The sequence below is a fragment of the Hemicordylus capensis genome, chromosome 4, assembly GCF_027244095.1.
Source record: "Hemicordylus capensis ecotype Gifberg chromosome 4, rHemCap1.1.pri, whole genome shotgun sequence".
In the NCBI taxonomy this organism is placed as follows: domain Eukaryota; kingdom Metazoa; phylum Chordata; class Lepidosauria; order Squamata; family Cordylidae; genus Hemicordylus; species Hemicordylus capensis.
This window is the reverse complement of record NC_069660.1, coordinates 29,760,026-29,782,370: the sequence shown is the minus strand read 5'-3', so window position 1 is coordinate 29,782,370 and position 22,345 is coordinate 29,760,026. Positions and strand designations below refer to the sequence as shown.

At 47.8% G+C, this 22,345-nt stretch overlaps 1 protein-coding gene across 1 annotated transcript in view; it reads right to left on the bottom strand.

Annotated features, from left to right (window-relative positions):
* Nucleotides 1–13,727: 13,727 nt before the first annotated feature.
* Nucleotides 13,728–22,345, bottom strand: part of LOC128325052 (opsin-5-like) — a 56,457-nt gene continuing 47,839 nt past the window's right edge. The window contains exon 5 of the mRNA XM_053250422.1: nt 13,728–14,315. Within this exon, the coding sequence (XP_053106397.1) occupies nt 13,728–14,315 (588 nt within the window). The remainder of the gene's footprint in view (nt 14,316–22,345) is intronic.

Genomic DNA, 22,345 nt, shown 5'->3' with positions numbered 1-22,345 from the left:
TGTTGGTCCTTTTGGATCTCTCGGCGGCTTTCAATACTATGGACTATAGTATCTTTCTGGAGTGTCTGAGGGGGTTGGGGGTGGGAGGCACTGCTTTGCAGTGGTTCTGCTCCAACCTTTTGGGCAGATTCCAGATGGTATCCTTTGGAAACTGTTGCTCTTCAAAATCTTTACTTTTATATGGTGTCCCTCAGAGCTCCATATTGCCTTCAGTGCTTTCTAACATCTACATGAAACCTCTGGGAGAGATCATCAGGAGATTTAGTGCAGAGTGCTATCAGTTGAGTCCGCTCTCTCTGCAAATCCCGTGCAGGCTCTCCACACTGCTCATGTGGAGAGCCTCACTGCCCCCTTTAATACCCACCACATCCCTTTAAATCTCCACCTCAAACGGAAATGGGGAAGGGGGCTATAGCTCAGTAGAAGAACATCTGCTTTGCATGAAGAAGATACCAGGTTCAATTCCTGGCATCTCCAGGTGAGGTTGGGAAATCCTCCTACTTGAAAACCTGGAAAAGCTGCTGCCAGTCTTTGTAGACCAAGGCCGCACAACTCTGGGCCTCCAGCTGTTGCTGGACTACAAGCCCCATCACCCCACTATTGGACATTGTGAATGGGGATGATGGGAATTGTAGTCCAGCACCAGCGGGAAGTCCAGAGTTGTGCAGCTCTGGTGTAAACAGTAGACTTGAGCCCGAAACGGCTCCGCCACATTTCAGCGGTGGTGGGCTTGTTCCCTTAAGGGCGGGGGAGGGTGCACTCACCCCTCCTGCCACGTTCCCCCCACCAGCACTCCGTTGTTTTAAAGCCCCTGGGGACAACAGCATTCCTCCCTGCCGCCCCGTTGCCATCATTGACTGGAAGTGGCCCGAAGTACCGGCTGCGCGTGCGCCCGTCACGTGTGTGCACATGCACAGCAGACGGGCACACACGCGCATGCAATGGGCGCATGTGTGCCCGGTACTTTCAGCCACTTCCGGCTGATGAGGGCAACGGAGCGGCAGGGAGGAACGTTGCCGCCCTGAGGGGCTTCAAAACAACCGAACATCGGCGGGAGAAATGCAGCGGGAGGGGTAAGTGCAGCCTCCCCCGCCCTTAAGGGAACACACACACACCCCCGCCACTGAAATGTCAAAATGGCCTCGGCTGCTGAAATGTTTCGGAGGCCTCTGCAATGGCCTCCGAAATGTTTTGGGCTCAAGCCTAGTAAACAGTACTGAGCCAGATGGAGCAGAGCTGGTCTTGTGGTAGCAAGCATGAATTGTCCTCTTTGCTAAGCAGGATCTGCCCTGGTTCCCATTTGAATGGGAGACTACATGTGTGAGCACTGTAAGATATTCTCCTTAGGGGACGGGGCCGCTCTGGGAAGAGCATCCGCATGCTTGCAGAAGATTCCAAGTTCCTTCCCTGGCATCTCCAAGAGAGGGATGAAAGAGACTCCTGCCTGCAACCTTGGAGAAGCCACTGCCAGTCTGTGTAGACCAGGGATTCTCAACATGTGGGTCCCCAGATGTAATTGGACTTCAACTCCCATAATTCCCAACCAAAGGTCACTGGGGCTGGGGATTATGGGAGTTGAAGTCCAATAACATCTGGGGACCCACATGTTGAGAAGCCCTGGTCTACACAGATGGACCAATGCTCTGACTCAATATAAGGCAGCTTCCTAGGTTCCTATGTAAGGTATTGGTATAAGGTGGTTGGTATAAGGGGCTTCCTTATACTTGGTATAAGATGGCTTTCTATGTTCCTATGTAAACAAGGCAACAGTGACTCCTTCTACCAATTCCCTGCAGTGTCTAGGTTGGAAAGTGGCAAACCTGTTGCTTAATGCAAGCAGGGTTCCCAGCTGATCAGAAAAACAAACAACTGCACAGCCTACTCCTGTGCCTTTAAGACCAGCTTGGTGTGTGGAAGTCAGAAGATGAAGCTTTCCCCCATCCATGGGAGGTAATACCTGCTAATGCCAGGTTTCCCAACCTGTGGGAAATTTATTGTGGCTGGGGATGATGGGAGTTGTAGTTCAGCAACATCTGGAGGACCACAAGTTGGGAACTCCTGTGTTGGCTGTTAAAGGCAGAGCTACAGAGCTGCAAGTTGGAAAGCTGACAACCCTAGATCCAAGAGCTTCTTTTCATTGGCTACTTAGTATGCGGTTAGAGATGGAGAAACTATTCCCATATCAGCTGCTGGAATGAGCATTTGGGCCATATTGGGGATGGAGGGAGTAATTTGTGGAGAAGACGGATTTTTCTCCCAGCTTAAATCACGGCCCCGGCCCCAGTCCCACTGACAAATGAGCTGTCCTCCCCTCTCCTTGATGTGGTGTCATTAACGGAGGAGATTGAAACCTTTCCATATTCTTGTGCCCTGAAGGGACTTGCATTAGCAGTTATATTAGTTCGGCAGAAGGTGGAGTGCGGCAAACAGACTCACACTTAATTGAACCAGTGCTTAATAGGAGTTTTGCACGAGCAAATTTATTTGAAAAACATACCATTTCTGCACGACAATTGAGTTCTTAAGCAGAGAAATAGAGGGTTTGGTGTTTTGTTTTGTTTTTCATGTGGCAGGGGTGGGTGGTGCTGTGGAAGTCACAGCTGTAGCCCTTGGTAGTTCTGTGGTAGCCACTGGGTAGTCTGGAGTGAGGTATTCAGGTGTTGGGGAGGATTTCCAGTATTTTGAGGGTGTAAAAAATGCTTGCAAACAGTTGGAATTAGTTTTTTTGCCTGCTTGCTACCCTGATCTAAGAGTTTGTTCTTGCATAGCACCAGTAAGGGTGGAAGCCCAGAATTTTGTGTCTAACCTGGCCTCCTGTTGTATGGCAGTCTTAAAAACATGGCGGCTGGTTAAACATCAAAGGTTGTGGTTGTGCAAAGATCTGCATGTGCACTTTGTTGTTGAACACATGGGCCCAGCACTGGGTTAAGGAATGTCAGGGTCCTGAGCTAAACCATAATCTGGGGTCTCACACCTCTCCTCTCTCTGTCTGGTCACTGCCTTCCTGTTATGTGGCAAGGATACAGCCACCATGGGCTGAATTTACAGGTACAGTTTAATACCTGAATTTACGGGTACAGTTTCATCAACCAGGCACAGGGAGAAAGGTAGGCACATGCTCCACACAGAGGCCTAAACGACTCACTATGCTAAGCATACCGACTCATATACTGTGCAGTGCAACATGGCGGTCGGGGCACTACCTGTGTTGCTGTGCCCATGTGAAGGTGTTGTGCTCAGTTGCCCATGGGAATGGGATGCTCGCTGGAAATAATGGGTGTCTTGTTGCGCAACTCTATTTGCACAACTTTACATTGGAGTGGAGCAGCCCTCGCAACACCATCGATGGTGCAGACACATGTGCAGCAGCACAGGCAGTGCCCCAATCACCTGTGTTGCACTGCACGGTATGTGAGTCACTATTGGCTTGGACGTGCATAACATTCCTTTGCTAAACAGTAGCTATGGGAGGGATCCAGACTGAGACCACAGAATTGGGGAAGGGCTTCAGTCCCTGATCTGGATTCCTTCCCATGGCTGCTATTTATCCTAGGAGGGAAATTCCCATTGGGGCCAGATCACGACCTCCTCCATGCCATGGTCCCAGTCTGGACTGGACCTCTCGCTGCTATTTAATAAAGAGAAACTTAAGCATGTCAGGGCCAGTGCCGTGTTTAACACAACACACAGTTAAACCCAATAGGTTATCAGGTTACCACCTGGAGACTGCCTTTGTACCTTTAAATCTGTCCCTAGACCAAGACGTTTTAGAATTGTAGCTTTTTTCACTCCCCCACCCTCTGCAAACATTTTGTCTGCTCTCTTACCCTACTTGGAATCCTTCTGGCATTAGGAATCCGCGGAGGGAAGAGGACAAATGGACCCGGAGAAAAATGGGCAGCAGCATGGCTGCCTACTCTCCCAGTTCAGTGCTGGACATAAAGTCACAAAGGGGAATTTCGAGGTGGCAACCTGGCAACCTTATCCACAGAGAAGAGGGTTGCCACCTTGCTCCAGTCACGAGACACAGAACCTTTGCAGGCGAAGTCATTTCCTCTGCATCGCTCGATGCCAGGCAAAGCTCCACCCGCTCCACTCCTGCGTCTCAGCTGCTTAGGTGGCATCTCTAATTCTGTGGCACTCTCTAGTAATTTCATGACAGCGCTGGGCTTCCTTGATGCCTGGGCTCTATTCTGTAGCCGAAGTATGCTATTGGTGAATAGAGCCCTGTGTATATTACCCTGTGGACCCTGGTAAGACACATTATGGCAGGTTAGGTTGGCAATGTGCGTGCAGCTTTGCAGATTCTGGGCGGGCGGGCAGGCTTCTTTGCACATGCTCATGCTTGTCTGGGCATGACGTTGCAGCATCTAGGTGCACCCATTGGCATGATAATCCTGGAAATCTGGGACAATCGGACGTCCCGTCCCACCTTGCTCTTTGTTCCACTCCCATCATAGATGGTAGGCTAGTTACACCAGCTTAGCTGAGCTCACCAGTGGACCAAGGCGTCTGCCACCTTTTTGCATGACTCATGCGTTGCCATGCTAGCTAGAGCTACGGCCAGTATTTTCTTGGCTCAAGGATAATGCATATACATATAGAAAGCTCCTTCCACCTGGATGGATCCCAAAGTGCTTTACAAGCCTCAGAGCGACTGGCTGTTTAAAAAAGAACAACACAAAGCCACAGCCGTCGCTTTGCAAACGCTGCAGAAGTGCAGCCACTTCTGGAGTCGGGTGCAGTGACTGTCCGACAACCCACCGCAACGCTACATGCTAGTTTTAAGGACAGCAAGCGAGGAAGAACACGCTACCCAAACTGCACAAGGGGATTTCAGGTACCAAGCATCTACAGGGCAGCTAGGAATTCGATGAAGACGCCGGCACGGATACACGAAGTGTCTGCGTTATTGGTCTTTCTCTTTCGGCCTAAATGAGACTAAAGCGTGCGAGGAACATCATATAGAGAACAGCTCGGAAAGGGAGATACAAAGCAACCATAGCTAGGGGGAATTTCTGCTTTTTGATTCCGTTTCCTTCAGAGGTGAGTAGGACAGGTGGCTACTTGAGCAGTCACTTGCTATGCCACATAGGGCAAGCAGGCAGACCCAGGGCCTGGCTCAGACAGAGCTGGGTCCAGGCCGTGGGTTGCCAATGGACCTAGAAGGTTCTGGCCTGGTTTACTCCTGTGCCTTTAATTGCAACTTGATCTGCAGAAATCAGCAGAAGGAGCTTTCCAAAGCATGATCACTTACTAACGTCGCCAGCTTAAGCTGCAGTGAGAGGCACAGACACAATAGTTGGTTGAAGACCCTGACCTTATTTTAGCCGCAGAGATCTAGGTCCTAGTTAACTTTTACATTGCAGCTGTACTCACAAATTCTGACTGATCTCAGCCATGAAGCCCCACACACATAAAACCACATTTGAGCCCTGGATGGCAGCCACATGCTGTAGCTTTGGTTGTCCTCTAGATGGCAGGCACACTGACCAATCCAAGAGGATCTTTTGTAGAACGTCACCCCACATGTAAACATTGATAGAAATTTCTAGTTGCATCCAGAAACCCAAAGGGAGGTTTTGGTTTGCAGTGTAGGCAGGCTTAGGGTCAAATTAGGGTCCTTCTAGATGGGGGGTGGGACGTGCAACCTGAAGAGCTTGCACACAAGTTGGAAGCAAAAATCTACTCAGCCACCAGATACTTTCACAGGCTTGCATCTTCTTTCTCAGCAGGAGCTCCCAGGATGGTCACATGACCAGTAGGGACTTCCTGCAATTTTGCAGTGCTACCTGATGGCCATTTGTGGGCAATCCATGATGAAAATCATGTCTTTTGGAATGACAGTACTGTAATAGTACATTTCTTTTTATCATGGATTGCCCACAAATGGCCAGCAGATGGCACTGCAAAGTTGCATGAGGTCCCTGCTGGTCATGTGACCAGCCCATGAGCTCCTGCTGAGAAAGAAGATGTGAGCCTGTGGAAGTCTCTGGAGCAGTGTTCCCTCTAACAGGGATTCCCAGATGTTGTTGACTACAACTCCCAGCATCCCCAGCTGCAATAGCCTTTGCTTGGGGATTATGGGAGTTGTAGTCAACAACAGCTGGGAATCCCTGATAGAAGGGAACACTGGTCTGGAGGCTGGTAAACTTTCACTTCCAACTTTCAGGCAAGGTCTTCAGGCAGCACTTTTCTTGCAGTCTCAAAGGACCCCCCAGACCAGATGTTACATACTTCATTCTCTAGTTGGGGGTTTCTTTTAAAGTTAAAACAGCAGCCTTATAAGGGCCCAATTTGGACTGGGATTGCGGTGAAAAAGTAGGAAGTGTGTACTTGTTGAGGGGTGGAATTTTCAGCAGGAGTACAGCACAGAAGTAAAAGGTTAAACATCTGCTCTCTCAGTGGTCCCAATCCAGATCGTGCCTCTGTACGGCTACTATTTTATTTTTTTTTACTTCAAAATGAACCCATAACTAGATAGCAATGCACTTAATCTCACACCAGGCTTGGCCCTTGGAGAGAAAGCATCTCTGTTTCCAATAGTGTTGCCAGTGTGGTGTGATGTAAATGGGGCTTCATCTAATTCCTGCCTCAGTTGCCAGCCACAATACAGCTCACCTCGGGTGCTCTGACAGGGTCCACAGCCCTGTTCCTGAAACCTTTCCTGCTAATCAAGTGCATGCAGCTGATGCCTCACTAATTCCCCCCCCCCTTTGCATATGCCAGTTGTGTTTTGCTTAAATACTGTTTTTGCAAAGAGGGTGCAGCAGCACATTAGCCTAGCTGGGTACTGAAATGGCTAGCAAATGCCCAATGAGACATTGCACAAATGGCTGGCCCTCAGTTGGCCCTGCTCTGGAACACAGACAGTCCTGAGGAAAAGGAACCACAGGTGTGGTGCTGACCTAAACAGTGCCCCTCTGCTACAAAGGGCAAGGAAAGAATTTCCTGGCCCCATCCTCTTTGATGCACACAGGTTGCCTTGTCTAGTTGATGTGTTCCCAATAGCAGAAGCCATGTGGTATCTTTGTGTGCTCCCCCCCCCCACCGCCCTTGTATCCCTTCATCTTGTCTTCCTTGGATATCGCTATTCCTCTGACATTATCGCCCCTGTGTAGAGAAATGCTTCACTGAAGCAGAGGAGATTACTTGCCGACAGTGACACGCTTACAGATTTCTTGCTCTGTGCCCCAGTTAAACAAGAGGAAAGCACTTCAGATATTGTCTGGGTGTTTTTTCCTTCCCCGGCACTGACTCCCACTGAGTAGGTTTTTTTCCTTTGTTTCTTTGTTTCTTCTTCTTAGCCTTACTCATAGCTGTATAAACAGAATGGATTTTATCAAGAGGAAGCAAAAGTGGTTAGCTTTTAGTGGTAGAAGACATGCTATGCATGCAGAAGGTCCCAGGTTCAATTCCTGGCACTGCCAGTTAAAAGACTCTCTGGCGGCAGATGAGGGGAGATCTCTGCCCAAGGCCTTAGAGAGCTGCTGCCAAAGTGGACGGTGCTGGGCTGGATGGACCAGTGGTCTGGCTCAGTATAGGGCAGCTTCAGGTGCGTTCACCTTGATATCCCGTGTTGGTTGGCTTCATTTTGCCTCTGCCATCAGCTTGACACAAGATTTTGTGCAAGTCCCATCTCTGGTCTGGTGCCCCAGATTTGTACAAGGGGGGCAAGTGAATAATGTCCTCCTCCGACGAGTCCATTATAAAAGGCCCGCTTTGAGGTCAAAGTGGTACGCTGATCTTCTAAGCACCCTCACAGAACATTCTATTTGATGGTCTACAAGGAAAGTACAGTTACCAGCTTTTTGCTTCCTACGGAGAACAGCAATGTCTGTAGCTGGAGAGAGGGAATCCAGGAGAAGCAGATGAGCATCCGATTACAGAATACAGCAAGACAAGTCATTTCACCTCCACTGTGGGTAGAATATAGAGCAAAGCCATTATAACAGCAGCTGTGGGAGCAGCTCCTTTCTTTGGATGGCTCCTTAGAGAGCAAACTGTTTCGCCATCCCTTTGTTCAGTGTTTCAATATGTCCCCCCCCTCCCCACATCACCCTCCAGGGCTTTGGGATGAGCTGCACGTTCTGGAGTGGAGCAGCCCAACGGCTAATGATACTGAACAACTGACGGAGCACGCCGTGGCAATGAGCATCTCATTAACCAGCAGGGTGGGGGCAGAGGGAGAGGCAAGCACACTTTGACAATGACTGGAAGGCTCGGGGTTCTTTTCTCTGTCTTCCCTCCCTGCCGGTCTCCTTTGCAATGACACTGAGCAAACCGCATGATCTCTCTGTAACTCAACTTGCCCGCCTTGCCAAAAAGGGCAGCAAAATAAGCCCGCCTATCATGCGGCAAGGATGCTGGGAGTGGTGATGGATTGCTGACTGCAAGGCAATTTTGAAAGGGTCCCGAGATGTGTGGAGCTGCAGAGGAGTCTTATTATTATTGTGATCATGGCGGAGGTGGGGGCAGTGGAAGTGAATGATGGATGCAGGAGGCAGAAGGATCTTGGACTGGCTTTTGCACAGCAACCTGGCTCCATGGTGTGACTCTTGAGCACATGTCAAGAATGTAAAAGATCTGGGGCCCAGGCCCACAGGGCCTGACTCAGGCCCATAACCCCCCATTTTGATAATTAAACCTCTTCATGCTCTCTAAAGCAGGGGTTCCCAACTGGTAGTACTCCAGCTGTTGATGAACTACAACTCCCATCAACCCCAGCTACAATTCATTGTGTATGGGGATGATGGGAGCTGTAGTTTAGCAACAGCTAGAGTACCACCAGTTAGGAACCCCTGCTCTAAAGGAATCCAGTACAGTTTTTGAAGCCATTAATCACAATGCATTCACCAGTGTCAGGCAGCACAGAGGATCAGGACACTAAAGAATTAATCTGGGGCATATGCCCAGCTGGCCCAACACTGTCAATGCCCAGTTAAGAACAGTGGCTAGTGATACTAGTGTCCTCCCTCCTCTGCCATTATCCTCCTCCCTCCTCTGCCATTATCCTTGCCACTGGGCTATCTGATTGGGGGCTATCAGATAATATATCACTTTGTGCTCTCGAGTTGGCTTTTATAAAACACTACCAACTGGTAGTGTAGTGGTTAGCATGTTGGACTAGGACTTGGGAGGCCCAACTTCAGCTTGAAGCTCACTGGATAACTTTGAGTCAGACACACTAATGGAGGGAGGCCAGCGGTGGCCCCACCCACCTTACCCCCTACATTTGACATCAGAGGCATGTGGTTAACCACACTTGACGTCAGGCGTGGGGACGTGAGCTAGCTCCTGAATGGGGTGGCATGGCCCCATTCAGGAGTTAGATTGAGGCCTGCACTGCATTCGCAGCGCAGCCAGAACAGCTCTCAGGGAGAGCTGCTCCTGGCCATTTAACTACCAAATGGGGCTACACGGTCCCATTTGGGAGCTAAGCCATGCCCCCCCACATCTGACATCAGATGTGGGGGGGGGGGTGTTGGGGCCACGAGGCATGGCCCCTGTGGGGCAGCAGCCCAGGTTCTTTGAACCCAGTTGCCCAACGGTGGCTACGCCCCTGGTCAGACACCATCTCTCTGCCTAGCTTGCCTCATAGGGTTGTTGTGAATATAAAATGAGCACGGTGATAACCATTTATACCATCCTGCACTGTAAAGGAAGGCTGGAATTCAAATATAGAGATTAGTAAAGGATGGTCAATGAAAGCACCGTGATGGTATAATACTATTACCCTTTCTTGTCCTGTTGGGAGCTTTTTTCATCCCAGCCGTTTGAGAACTCTTAGAGTTTTGCAACCCCCTTCTCACTAGGGATGTTAGGGTATGTCCCACAGAGTGTTCCCTTTAACAAGGATCCCCAGATGCCATTGACTGCAATTCACAGCATCCCCAGCTGCAACAGCCTTTGGCTGGGGGTGATGGGAGTTGGAGTCAACAGCATCTGGGAATCCCTGTTACAGGGAACACTGGTGCCACAATCACCATTTTACCGACCGGGAAGCTGAGATGTTGAGAAATGTGCTTGCTATACTCATCACCACATTTTAATAAAGATGGAGCCAGGAAGAGGGTCCCAAATAGTGTTGCCTCACCCCTGTGATCACTGCAGAGATGGAGGATAGGAAGATCTGCAGAACATTATGTTTCTGCTGTGTTTAGAAGAGTGTTTCTCAAGCCATTTGAACTTGGACCACTTTTAGACTTACTCTACCTTCTGAATCTCCTAAATTGTCCCTTCCATAGGCAAGCACTCAGAATTGTTGCACCCAGATAAAAAATGTGCAGCTCACTGCTGGGTATCTGAGGACAGGGGTACTAATCCTACACTAACATTAGAGGGGGAAGTAGAATAGGGCATCTCAGATACCATCCTAACACCAGCCAGTCAGGGAAGGAGGCAGGAGGAGAAGCTGCTGTGACCAGCAGATCCCACATGTTCTTTCCCTCTCTATAGCTTCTGCCTGACATCCTAACAAAGCCCTTGCAGGATGTCATGCTGTCACAAAATGCTGGTGCAAGCTGGTGGCACAACGTCAAGACCTTGTGTTCCAGACTACTGCTGTGTAACAGTTGCGCAAATGTGGCTCACCTCATGTATTTTACGGGGAAACTGTTGCACAAGAGCACTAGAGTGCTATAGCACTCTTGTGCAACACTGCAAATCCCCACTTTTGAAGTGCAACAATGTTTGCAGTCGAGCTATTTTGCTCAATATGCAAGTGCGTCATCCATCAGTCACTCTGTCTCTGGTGCTTTGCACTTCCACTCAAGGTGTCTTGTACTCTCCCTTCCTTTCTCCACTGGAGGACCTTTCCCACAGTTGGAAAAACACAGGTTTAGGGTCTGCTTTATCCCATGGCCTGCACTGAGGATCGGCTGGAAGCAAAAATCCTAGTGCGAATGTGAGGGACAACTTATCCGCTCTCGCCAATCAGTGCTCCCTATGACAAGGAATCCCAGATGTTGTTGACTACAACTCCCAGCATTCCCAGCTGCAATGCCCTTTGGCTGGGGATGCTGGGAATGGTAGTCAACAACATCTGGGATTCCCTGTTACAGGGAACAATGGCCCCAACCCCAGCCTAAGCACAATCTTAACATTATCAATCTGGGGAGAGTTAAGGGGTAAAACAACTTCTCTAGTTACAGCTCCACAATGTGGTAGGTATTAATGACTTCTCTAAACTTTCCTTGTACTCTGCATTCTACAATTCAGCCATAATGTGTGTGCCTCTCTCCATTTATTTTGGTAGCCTGCAGTTTTGTTGCTATTGTTCGTACGCTATTTCAGTTTTTCCGGAGGGCACCGAGTTCCATTTCTCTTCTGTGTTTTTTTCACCCTTTTCAATTTGGATCACACCGTTTCCATAGCTGACTGAATGGCTAAGTATATCGTACCCCCACATTTCTCTTCCAATTTCTTGTAAGAAGTGACCAGCATTTTCCACACGGACTTCTTCTCTCGACAGTCTGGCAATATCTGTGTTCCATCTCTTCATTTGAGCATAATCTTTAAAGATTTTGAAGGATTCCTTGACTTTAAGGATTCCCTTATTTAAAGCACACTGCATTCTGTACAAAGGAAGGACTGTCTTGCATTTTGTTTGTTTGTTTAAGAAAGATAATCTTATAATAGGTCTTTGCTGGCTTATCTGTACCTTTTAGAGGGTGAAGTACGAGAAACAGAACATTACGCAGTGTTAACCAGAAAGAACATTCTAGACTGTTGTTAACAGTGACTTGCTTTTGTCTGTTTTAGCGAAGCTGCGTCAATAGCAGTTTAGCTGGTTGAGAGTAGCTATTACATAGTCATGATCTTTCTTGGGAAATTGGTTTGTTTGTCTGAGCCATACAGAAATAAATGGGATTGTTCTTATTGACCTCAGGGGCCTTGTCATTCAAATCTTCAACAACATCGCCATCTCTGGCCCCTCCACTCTAGGGAACGTCCTGCCTTCTGGTATTGTCAAGATAATTACCAGCTGCTGAGTGAGCTAGTAGGAAAACCCAGACTTGCATAACTCCAGTCCAACTAGAAAATCCTTGGAGTCCAGGATTTTCTATGCCTTTGGTGGCAACATAATACCTTCTTGCACAGCATGACCTTCCATTGTAACTCTCCCCTATAGAATAGGCCTCTATTTGTAGGCTCTAGGTGGTTGTCGCTTTCTAAAATACCGATGGACAAACACAGAAGCAGCCTTATTGAATGCTGTCATGTTCAAAGCCTTGTAGACGTTGGAGTGCTCCATTTCCCCACGATTTGTCTGTGAGGTAGACAGGTGTTATTGCACCCCAGATACAGATGGGGAAATGATACATGTTTACTGTATGGTTTCACAGCCAATCGAAGGCGATAGAGTTCAGGGCTGGAGCTTGATTGGTTTAGCACCTCAGATTTCTTAGCTTTCCACCCTGGGATGCCTTTTGAGAGAGCTGTGTTCCTTCACTTAAAAAAAAAAATGTGGTGGTGGGGAGGGAGGAGAAAAGTAATTGCAGTCAGGGTCAGCCCTAGGGGTTTTGGCACCCTAGGCCAAGTTGGACTTTGGTGTCCCACCAGCCAAGAAGTGCAGAGCCCTGGCTTTATCTTGAGCTGTGAGGCTACTCATTTGCCGGGCTGAATGACCAGCCCAAGTGGGTGACCAGTGAATGACTAGTCCAGTGGTTCCCAACCAGAGTTCTTCCAGATGCTGCTGAACTGTAACTTCCATCATTCCCAGCTATAATCTATTGTGGCTGAAGGTAATGGGCATTGTAGTTCAGCAACATCTGGAGGAACCCTGGTTGGGAACCACTGGACTAGCCCATGCTGGTTTGGGGATACAGTGGGAGAGAGTTCCCAGTCTGTTATGAGGGTGGCGCCCCCCTCCCAAGAACTGATGCCCCAGGCAACTGCCTAGGTCTGCCTGGTGGATGGACCGGCCCTGGCTGAAGGCAATTATAAGGATGTGAGGTGTGCCTGTACTTGCTGTTGGGTCTGTGCAAGCACAAGATGAATGATATTCTATTTTTTAAAGGAGCATTACGAGGCAGAGGAGAACCCACTTGTGATCCTACTGCAGACACGAACACCCTGGCTGCTTGAGCAATTGTACCCGCCTGCTGTGCTGATTGCATGGGTTGGCGAAACACGGGTAACTGCTCCACATCACAATGCAGGTTGGTTGCATACATCTGTTGAGCAACTGACCCTCTGCATTGGCACAGTTGCTGACATGGCCTGGTTGGATTCGAACTGAGCACTGTGGCACAAGCAATGTTTGTTCCTGCCTCCAGCATCAACAGTGGGTTGACTGAACTTTAGCTGTGCAACCAAACCACAGCACAGTGCAACGGCACAGGTCAGTTGTACATCTCTGATAAGGAACCAACCCCCAAATTTGTGCCACGTAGCTTAACGGTTGTGGCACAGTAACAACTGAACGCCCTAAAGGCCTATGGGCCAGATTTTTCACTCTGGCGTGATTATTATTTTTTCCATCAGGTGCAAAACTGTTGGCACAGAATTGCAACTGTTAAAAAAAAGTGGGGCGGTGGGGGAGAGAAATAGGAAATCTGAAAAATGGTGTGAGATTTGCAGTATCCTCTAACCTGCAAAGCATACTTTGGGAACCACCGTACATATGGGAAAAAGATGGAATTCTAGACGGTCATACAATATTCCTGTTGGTCTAGGCAGAAAGGGACCTACCCCTGCCTTGAAACCCTTGCCTCTTGCCATGCTTAGATAAGGTCCTTCACAATATTTGAAGGCAGCACATCCCCGGCCACATTCACAGTCCCCATTCCTGTCTTCTTCCTCGTGACGAGCACCATGACCTGCACGGTTCTCTTCAGACTTGGCCGGCAAGTCGTTCCGTCTGCCAGGATCGCCAGGGGCTTGGGCTTGGGGGTCGTGTCAGGCTTCGGAGTCAGCCTGTAGCACCGAGGATAGTTACTGAAACACTCGAAAGTGTCGGTGCAGTTCCTGCAGGAGCCGCGGGGGTCGGTGAAAGCCGTGGAGAACCTCATGGAAGCTCTACCACTGCGTGTGTGGAAGGACTGGAGGCTGATGACCCTGGGCCGGCTGCAGCAGAAGACCGCACAGACAGCCTGCAACAGTGACAGGTCTTTGGAAAGGAACTTCTGGAAGTTGGGCTTGAAGAGCAGATAAACCAGAGGGTTGTAGGTTGCCGACGACTTGGCAAATACAGCAGAGAGGGCAAAGGCCAGAACTGGCACCTGGCTGGCATCTCCAAAGGCTGACCACATGGCAACGATGGCATAGGGGGTCCAAGCCGCCAGAAACCCAATGCACACAGAAACACTGAGCTGGGAGGGAGGAAGAGCGAGAGAGAGAGAAAACAAACAATCAGTGTGAAAATGGCAGCATCTGGCAAAACCTCAGCCCAGGCCAAGGCTCTAGGACAGGGCTGCACAAGCTTGGCCCTCCAGCAGTAGTAGTTGGATGACTACTTCTTCTACTATGAATATTTATGTACTGCTCTCTTCAACCAAAGTTGAAGCTCCTATACAGACTACAGCTCACATACTGCCTGACTATTGGTCACTGTGGCTGAGGATACTGGGAGTTGTATTCCAAAAACAGCTGGAATTTGTGCAGGCCTGTTCTAGAATAAGGAACTATCAACTTTGACTCAGATTGATTCATTGGTTAACCTTACTCCCCACCTAATGGCATAGCAGGGAAATGACTTGATTATCAAGCCAGAGGTTGCTGGCTTGAATCTCTGCTGGTAAGTTTCACAGACTAAGGGAAACACCTCTACTGGTGCAGCAGCGATATAGGAAGGTGCTGAGAGGCATCATCTCATACTGCATGGGAGGAGGCAATGGTAAACCCGTCCTGTATTCTACCAAAGACAACCAAAGGGCTCTGTGGGTGCCTAGCCCCTTCGGGAGCTAGACTAGGGCTGGCGCTGCATTTGGAGCACAGCCAGGAGCAGCGCTTCCCTGCCTTAAGACAGGGAAGAGCCGCTCTTGGCCACGAACACAGAACCGGCTATCTATCTATCTATCTATTGTTGAATGTATATACCGCCTTTAATTAAAAACAATCTCAAGGTGGTTTACAAAAGTTAAAAAACATACAATAAAATGACAATAAAAATATTAAACTGAAAATATAAAAAACAAACCAAATTTAAAATCTATAAAATACACGCATAAAAACTATACATGGGTAAAAACACATAGAAGCAGCAATAAAAACAATCATGTAAAAGCCTGGATAAAAAGCCAAGATTTAACAAGCTTTCTGAAAACTGTGATTGAGTCCGAGGAGCGAATAGCCACTGGGAGAGCATTCTAAAGTCTGGGGGCAGCAACAGAGAAGGCCCTGTCCCAAGAGCACGACAGCTGGGCCTCTCTCATTGTCAGCACCTGGAGCAGAGCCCCCTCAGGTGACCTTGTCAAGCGGACAGCAACCCATGGGAGCAGGCGGTACCTCAGGTACCTCGGGCCCAAACTGTTAAGGGCTTTAAAGGTCAAAACCAGCACCTTGAATTGGACCTGGAAACGAACTGGCAGCCAGTGCAACTCTTTCAGAATGGGTGTGATGTGCTCCCATTGGGCAGCTCCAGATAAAACCCTAGCTGCCGCGTTTTGCACTAGCTGCAGTTTCCGGATATTCTTCAAGGGCAGCCCCACGTAGAGCGCGTTACAGTAATCCAGGCGCTGCGTGACTAAGGCATGGGTAGCCATGGCCAGATCTGCCTTCTCCAGAAAGGGACGCAGCTGGCGCACCAGCTGAAGCCGGGCAAAGGCACCCCTGGCCAGCGCCTCCACCTGAACCTCCAAAAGCAGAGCCAGGTCCAGTAGTACCCCAAAGCTGCGTTCTTGCTCCTTCAAGGGGAGTGCAACCCCATCCAGAACCAGTAAAATCTCCTCATCCCGATTGGCTCTCCTACTGACCAACAGTACCTCCGTCTTGTCTGGATTCAATTCAGCCCACTTCCAACCCATCACGGCCTCCAGCCCCCAATTCAGGACATCCACCGCCTCCCTAGGATCAGGTGACAAGGAGAGCTGAGTGTCATCTGAATACTGCTGACAACTCAGTCCAAGTCCCCAGATTACCTCTCCCAGGAGTTTCATGTAGATGTTAAACAGCAGGGGGGACAAGACCAAACCCTGTGGGACCCCACAGGCCAGTGGCCACGGAGCCAAGCACTAGTCCCCCAGCACTACCTTCTGGACCCTCCCCTCAAGAAAGGACCAGAACCAATGCAATGCAGTACCTCCGACTCCCATATTCGAGAGGCGGCCCAAAAGGATACCATGGTTGACGGTATCGAACGCTGCCGAGAGGTCCAGCAGAACCAACAGGGACGCACTCCCCCTGTCTAGTTCCCGGTGTAGGTCATCCACTAGAGTGACCAAGGCAGTCTCAGTCCCATACCCAGGGCGGAAGCCAGACTGAAAAGGGTCCAGATAATCCATATCATCCAAGACCCTCTGCAGCTGGGACACCACCACACGCTGTATCATCTTGCCCAAAAAGGGCAGGTTAGAGGCCAGTCTATAGTTGTCCAGGTTGGAGGGATCAAGGGAGGCCTTTTTAAATAATGGTCTTACCACCACCTCATTGAGGCACGGTGGCATCCCAATGGTTTGCCTAATGGTAGCTCCGCCCCGATCTAGAGTGCAAATATATATATAAACTTCCACATGGGGATGTCAAAGGGTGTAGTGAGAGCCAGTGTACAGGTGAAACTCGGACAATTAGAATATCGTGCAAAAGTCCATTAATTTCAGTAATGCAAATTAAAAGGTGAAACTGATATATGAGACAGACGCACTACATGCAAAGCGAGATAAGTCAAGCCTTAATTTGTTATAATTGTGATGATCATGGCGTACAGCTCATGAAAACCCCAAATCCACAGTCTCAGAAAATTAGAATATTACATGGAACCAAGAAGACAAGGATTGAAGAATAGAACAATATCGGACCTCTGAAAAGTATACAGTGTACTGTGCTTGATTGGTCAGCAAACTCGCCTGACCTGAACCCCATAGAGAATCTATGGGGCATTGCCAAGAGAAGGATGAGAGACATGAGACCAAACAATTCAGAAGAGCTGAAGGCCGCTAATGAAGCATCCTGGTCTTCCATAACACCTCATCAGTGCCACAGGCTGATAGCATCCATGCCACGCCGCATTGAGGCAGTAATTGCTGCAAAAGGGGCCCAAACCAAGTACTGAATACATATGCATGCTTATACTTTTCAGAGGTCCAATATTGTTCTATTCTTCAATCCTTGTCTTCTTGGTTCCATGTAATATTCTAATTTTCTGAGATTGTGGATTTGGGGTTTTCATGAGCTGTACGCCATGATCATCACAATTATAACAAATTAAGGCTTGACTTATCTCACTCTGCATGTAATGCATCTGTCTCATATATCAGTTTCACCTTTTAATTTGTATTACTGAAATTAATGGACTTTTGCACGATATTCTAATTTTCCGAGTTTCACCTGTAGTGTCATGGTTAGAGTGTTGGACTAGAACTGGAGAGACATAAGAACATAAGAACAGCCCTGCAGGATCAGGCCCAAGGCCCATCTAGACCAGCATCCTGTTTCACACAGTGGCCCACCAGATGTGTCTGAGAAGCCCACAGGCAGAGGGAGAGGGCATGCCCTCTCTCCTGCTGTTACTCCCCTGCAACTGCTACTCAGAGGCATCCTGCCTTTCAGGCTAAAGGTGGCCTAAAGCCCTCCAACTAGTAGCCGTTGATAGACTTCTCCTCCATGAAGTTATCCAAACACCTCTTAAAGCCATCCAGGTTGTTGGCTGTCACTACATCTTGTGGCAGAGAATTCCACAAGTTGATTTTGCGTTGTGTGAAAAAGTATTTTCGTTTGTTGGTCCTAAATTTCTTGACAATCAGTTTCATGGGATGACCCCTGGATCTAGTGTTATGTGAGAGGGAGAAGAATTTCTCTCCATCCACTTTCTCCACACCATGCATGATTTTATAGACCTCTATCATGTATCCCTGCAGTTGTCTTTTTTCTAAATAGCCCCAGGTGTTGTAGCCTTGCCTCATAAGGAAGGTACTCTAGGCCCCTAGACTGGAGTGCAAATCCCCATTCAGACATGTCACGGGGTGACTCTGGGCTAGTCACTTCTCTTTCCACCTAACCTACCTCACATGATTTTTTGTGAGGATAAATATAGCATGTGCTCCACTCTGGGCTCCTTGGGGGAAGAGCAGGATACAAATGTAAAAATAAATAGAAAATGCAGCACAAGCTGTTCTAAACATTACAGCTGGGACAGGGTGACTGAGTCCAGTATTTCCCCTGCCCTTGGCACATATAAATGCACCATGGACCCATATTTTCAGAACTCCCCAGGAGGAAAATATGAAGATTCTACAGCACAGACCTTTAAAAAATTGTTTCTCCCACACCGATTTCCTGTGTGCCACATGTGGGGTGGGGAGAATGACAAATGCACTAAAGCAGGCAGAGGTATAATGTAACCAAATTTCATCACACTAGGATGATTTGCTCACTCATGTTGCATGGCTGTCTGTCATGCCTTGACAACTTAATTTAACTGTGCATACGCCTTGCCCTCCTGGTTCTCCAGCATTTTATCATCAGTAGATTGGAGGCTGCTTATCTAGAGAGAAGAGGAACTCCAAAGCTTGTTCATAATCCGGCTGGGTGCACTAACCAATTCACAGGTTCAGTTAATTAACTCATTAATTAAGACTGATGCAATTAATACAGACGTGTACAGAATATTCTGAGCTGCAATATGGAGTTTCTTTTCAAAAGTGTGGTGGCCTTTCTCTCCGCCCTTTTTTTTTTTTTTTTTTTTGCAGCTAGATGTCAGGACAGCAGGATAATGCCATCGTGAAGCTATTTACTTCTTAGCTCTGATGGTTTCCTGGTTTTAAAGTAAAGGTGAAGTTGTGCCATCGAGTCAGTGTTGACTCCTGGTGGACTCCTGGTGACCACAGAGCCCTGTGGAGGGGTTTCCCATTGCCATCTCCCACACAGTATGAGATGATGCCTTTCAGCATCTTCCTATATCGCTGCTGCCCGATGTAGGTGTTTCCCATAGTCTGAGAAGCATACCAGTGGGGATTCGAACCAGCAACCTCTTGCTCCCTAGGCAAGTTACTTCCCCACTGCACCATCATGTGGCTTTCCTGGTTTTAGGGTGAGCCTTTTAAAGGCAAGCCAATTTCCCAACCATGGGACCCATGGATTCCCTGCATTCAAGTAGCTCACTTCCCATCTTTGCTGCATTACTCCAGAAAGGAGACCACTTTTGCCCACACTTCACTCTCAAACTGAACTGGATGCACAGGGAACACATAGGAGGGGTCCCTTAGAGAAAGCGGGACTTCCCTTTCATAGCCACAGGAAGGGTAGTGTAGATAATGGAATCATTCGCTTCTCCAGTAGGAACTGCAACAGATTAGCTTGACACCAGCAGTTCCTGGACACGCCACCTACTTAAATGGTTATGTATGTATGTATGTATTTAAGCAATTTATAGCTCAGCCTTCAAGGTAAGCATTTTGCAAACAAACTTTGCAAGCAAAGCTTATAAACAAGAGGTCATTGGTTTGAGTGGTATAGAAGGAAGGAAGGAAGGAAGGAAGGAAGGAAGGAAGGAAGGAAGGAATCCATCCATCCATCCATCCATCCATCCATCCATCCTCAGGGCAGTGTGAAGAATAAAATTCAACCTAACAAACAATAAAAATTCTGGCTAACATGATCTGCAGTCCTCTGGCAATGGAAGAAGGACTGTGGAGCCTCAAGGAACTTAGGGCACCCAATACTTGGTAGGCTTCCTATGCACGGCAGGTGTGCACACACTGCCTTGAGACTGCCACCCAGAACAAAACTCATTCCATACACGGATGAAAAGAAATTAGAGGGAACACTACGCCCAGAGCCCTGTCCACTTGTATAAATATGTTACTAGGGGCTCTGTGACCCTCAAGAACAGGGATAGACAGTCTTGGCTCTCCAGTTACTGTAGAGCTACAGCAGTAAAACAGCAATAAATAATAAGCAAGATCAAAACAGCAGCCCCTGAAAACAATTTCCATCACAGATGAAGATAGGAAGCTGCCTTCTCCCAAGTCAGGCTGTTGGTCCATCTAGCTCAGTATTGTCTAAACTGACTGGCAGTGACTCTCCAAGATTTCAGGCAGGAGTCTTTCCCAGACCTACCTGGAGATGCTGCCAGGGATTGAATGTGGGACTTTTGCACGAAAAGCACTGGCTCTACTACTGCACTGAAGCTACAACCCCGTCATTGGGGATCTTTGGGTCAAGGTCAAACTCTTTTTACAAAAATGAAAAATAACTTGCTGAAACCCCAATGGGAATATGATTATTTTGGTGTTCTGATCATAGGAACATAGGAAGCTGCCATATACTGAGCCATATACTGAGTCAGACCATTGGTCTATCTACCTCTGTATTGTCTACCCAGACTGGCAGTGGTTTCTCCAAGGTTGCAGGCAGGAATCTCTCTCAGCCCTATCTTGGAGATGCCAGGGAGGGAACTTGGAACCTAGATGCTCCTCCCAGAGCGGCTCCATCCCTTATGGGGAAGATCTTACAGTGCTCACACTTCTAGTCTCCTATTCATATGCAACCAGGGCAGACTCTGCTTAGCTAAGGGGACAAGTCATGCTTGCTACCACAAGACTAGCTCTCCTCTCCCTGACTTGTATCATTGGCCAGAGAAAAAGCCACACCGATATTCTTCTCTCTAACTTTCAGGTTCTCAGTTATTTACTGTTTGTATTTTCTATGAAACTTGGGCATGCTTTGCCAAATCATCAAGGGACCTTTGAATAATGATGTGTGTCAGTGTTTCTTAGATGTTGTATTGAGAACGGCTATTCTGCTTTTCTTATTTGTGGACTAAGTTATTTTCCTTCCTTACAACAACCCCCTGGAAGAGCCTTGAAAAGCTTTTGAACTCTTCCTATACTCATCTTTTTCTACACTCTGATGCAATGTACTGTGCTGCAAACAAAAGAATGAGAATGTAGAACGAAAGGAGAAACTGAAATATTGCTAGATAGTCATATGCACCATATCCCCACTTGATGCTACTAAGAGGTGGTTTAGATGCGACACAGAACCTCATGTACAGTTGGGCTCCTTGTGATGTCCTTGAGCCATGGGAACACGTGCTTCTCCCTCCCATTCCAGTGTAAGCATCTACATCCCATCTGGGTTAAATTATGCAGAGGTTGGTCTTGTTGCCTGAACCCATCAACCTTGGTTTATTCTAACCAACTTGCTTCAAATAACCCTAGATTTATAACTCACTTCAAACCTTGGGTACAGATCTTGGGTTCTTTGAAGCAAGTAGGTTAGAATAAGCCAAGATTGGTGGGTTTGGACTTGACTAATCTTGGCCCGTTATAATCTAGATGAGAAGTAGATGCTTCTGTGGGGACTGGAGGGGGAGCAGGAATTCTCAAGGCTTAGGAATGTTATGCTGAGCTTGGCTCTAACTGAGGTTCTACGTGACATCTGAACCACCCCTACCTTTTCTTGACATGGCTAAAGCCACTTTGCAATGCCCAGATGCTCTTTTGGGAGCCAGAAAAGCCAGAAAAGGAAAATTTGCATTTCTTTTGTTTAATCCTGTCTTTCACACACAGATGGCAGCACGTTACACATAGGAAGCGCCTGTGTTTGTCCTCCAGGGGTTTTCAATTTCATGGTGAATCAGTTTGCTACCTAGCAGAGTTGTAGGTACTAAATTATGATGCATGATGTCATTCATGACTTGCCCAGTTGTAACTGCCCCAGGGACTGCAGCTGTGGAGAGATGACCAAAGCTTAGAGAAGGGACTCTAAACCTTGGTGGCTCACACTCTTCTCTTCTCCCATGCACAGGGCTGCCATTTATATATGGTTTTATAACTGGTTTTATGTTTTCATGTTATCATTTATATTTTCATGCTATCATTTTAAATGGTTTTTATTTTTTATTGTGAACCACCCCAAACTGTTTCTAGATGAATGGACTAGATGAAATAAAATAAATAAAATATGGGAAAGGAATAGGTTTCCTCTACCTTTAAGAGATGCCCAGAAGAGGGAATTTCAACAGGTGCGACTTGTCATGGAGAAAGCGAAAGCGAAAGTGCACCTGTTGGAATACCCTCTCTTGGGCATCTCTTACAACCTGATACTTCTTTAGGTAACCCATGGACCATGTGAACAGAGCCACCAGGACTCTTTGGAATGGCCTGTAATAGACTTTTAGAACATAGAAATCCTGAACCTTGCTTGGTAACTTTTTACTGGTCAAGCAGTGAAGAAAGGCATC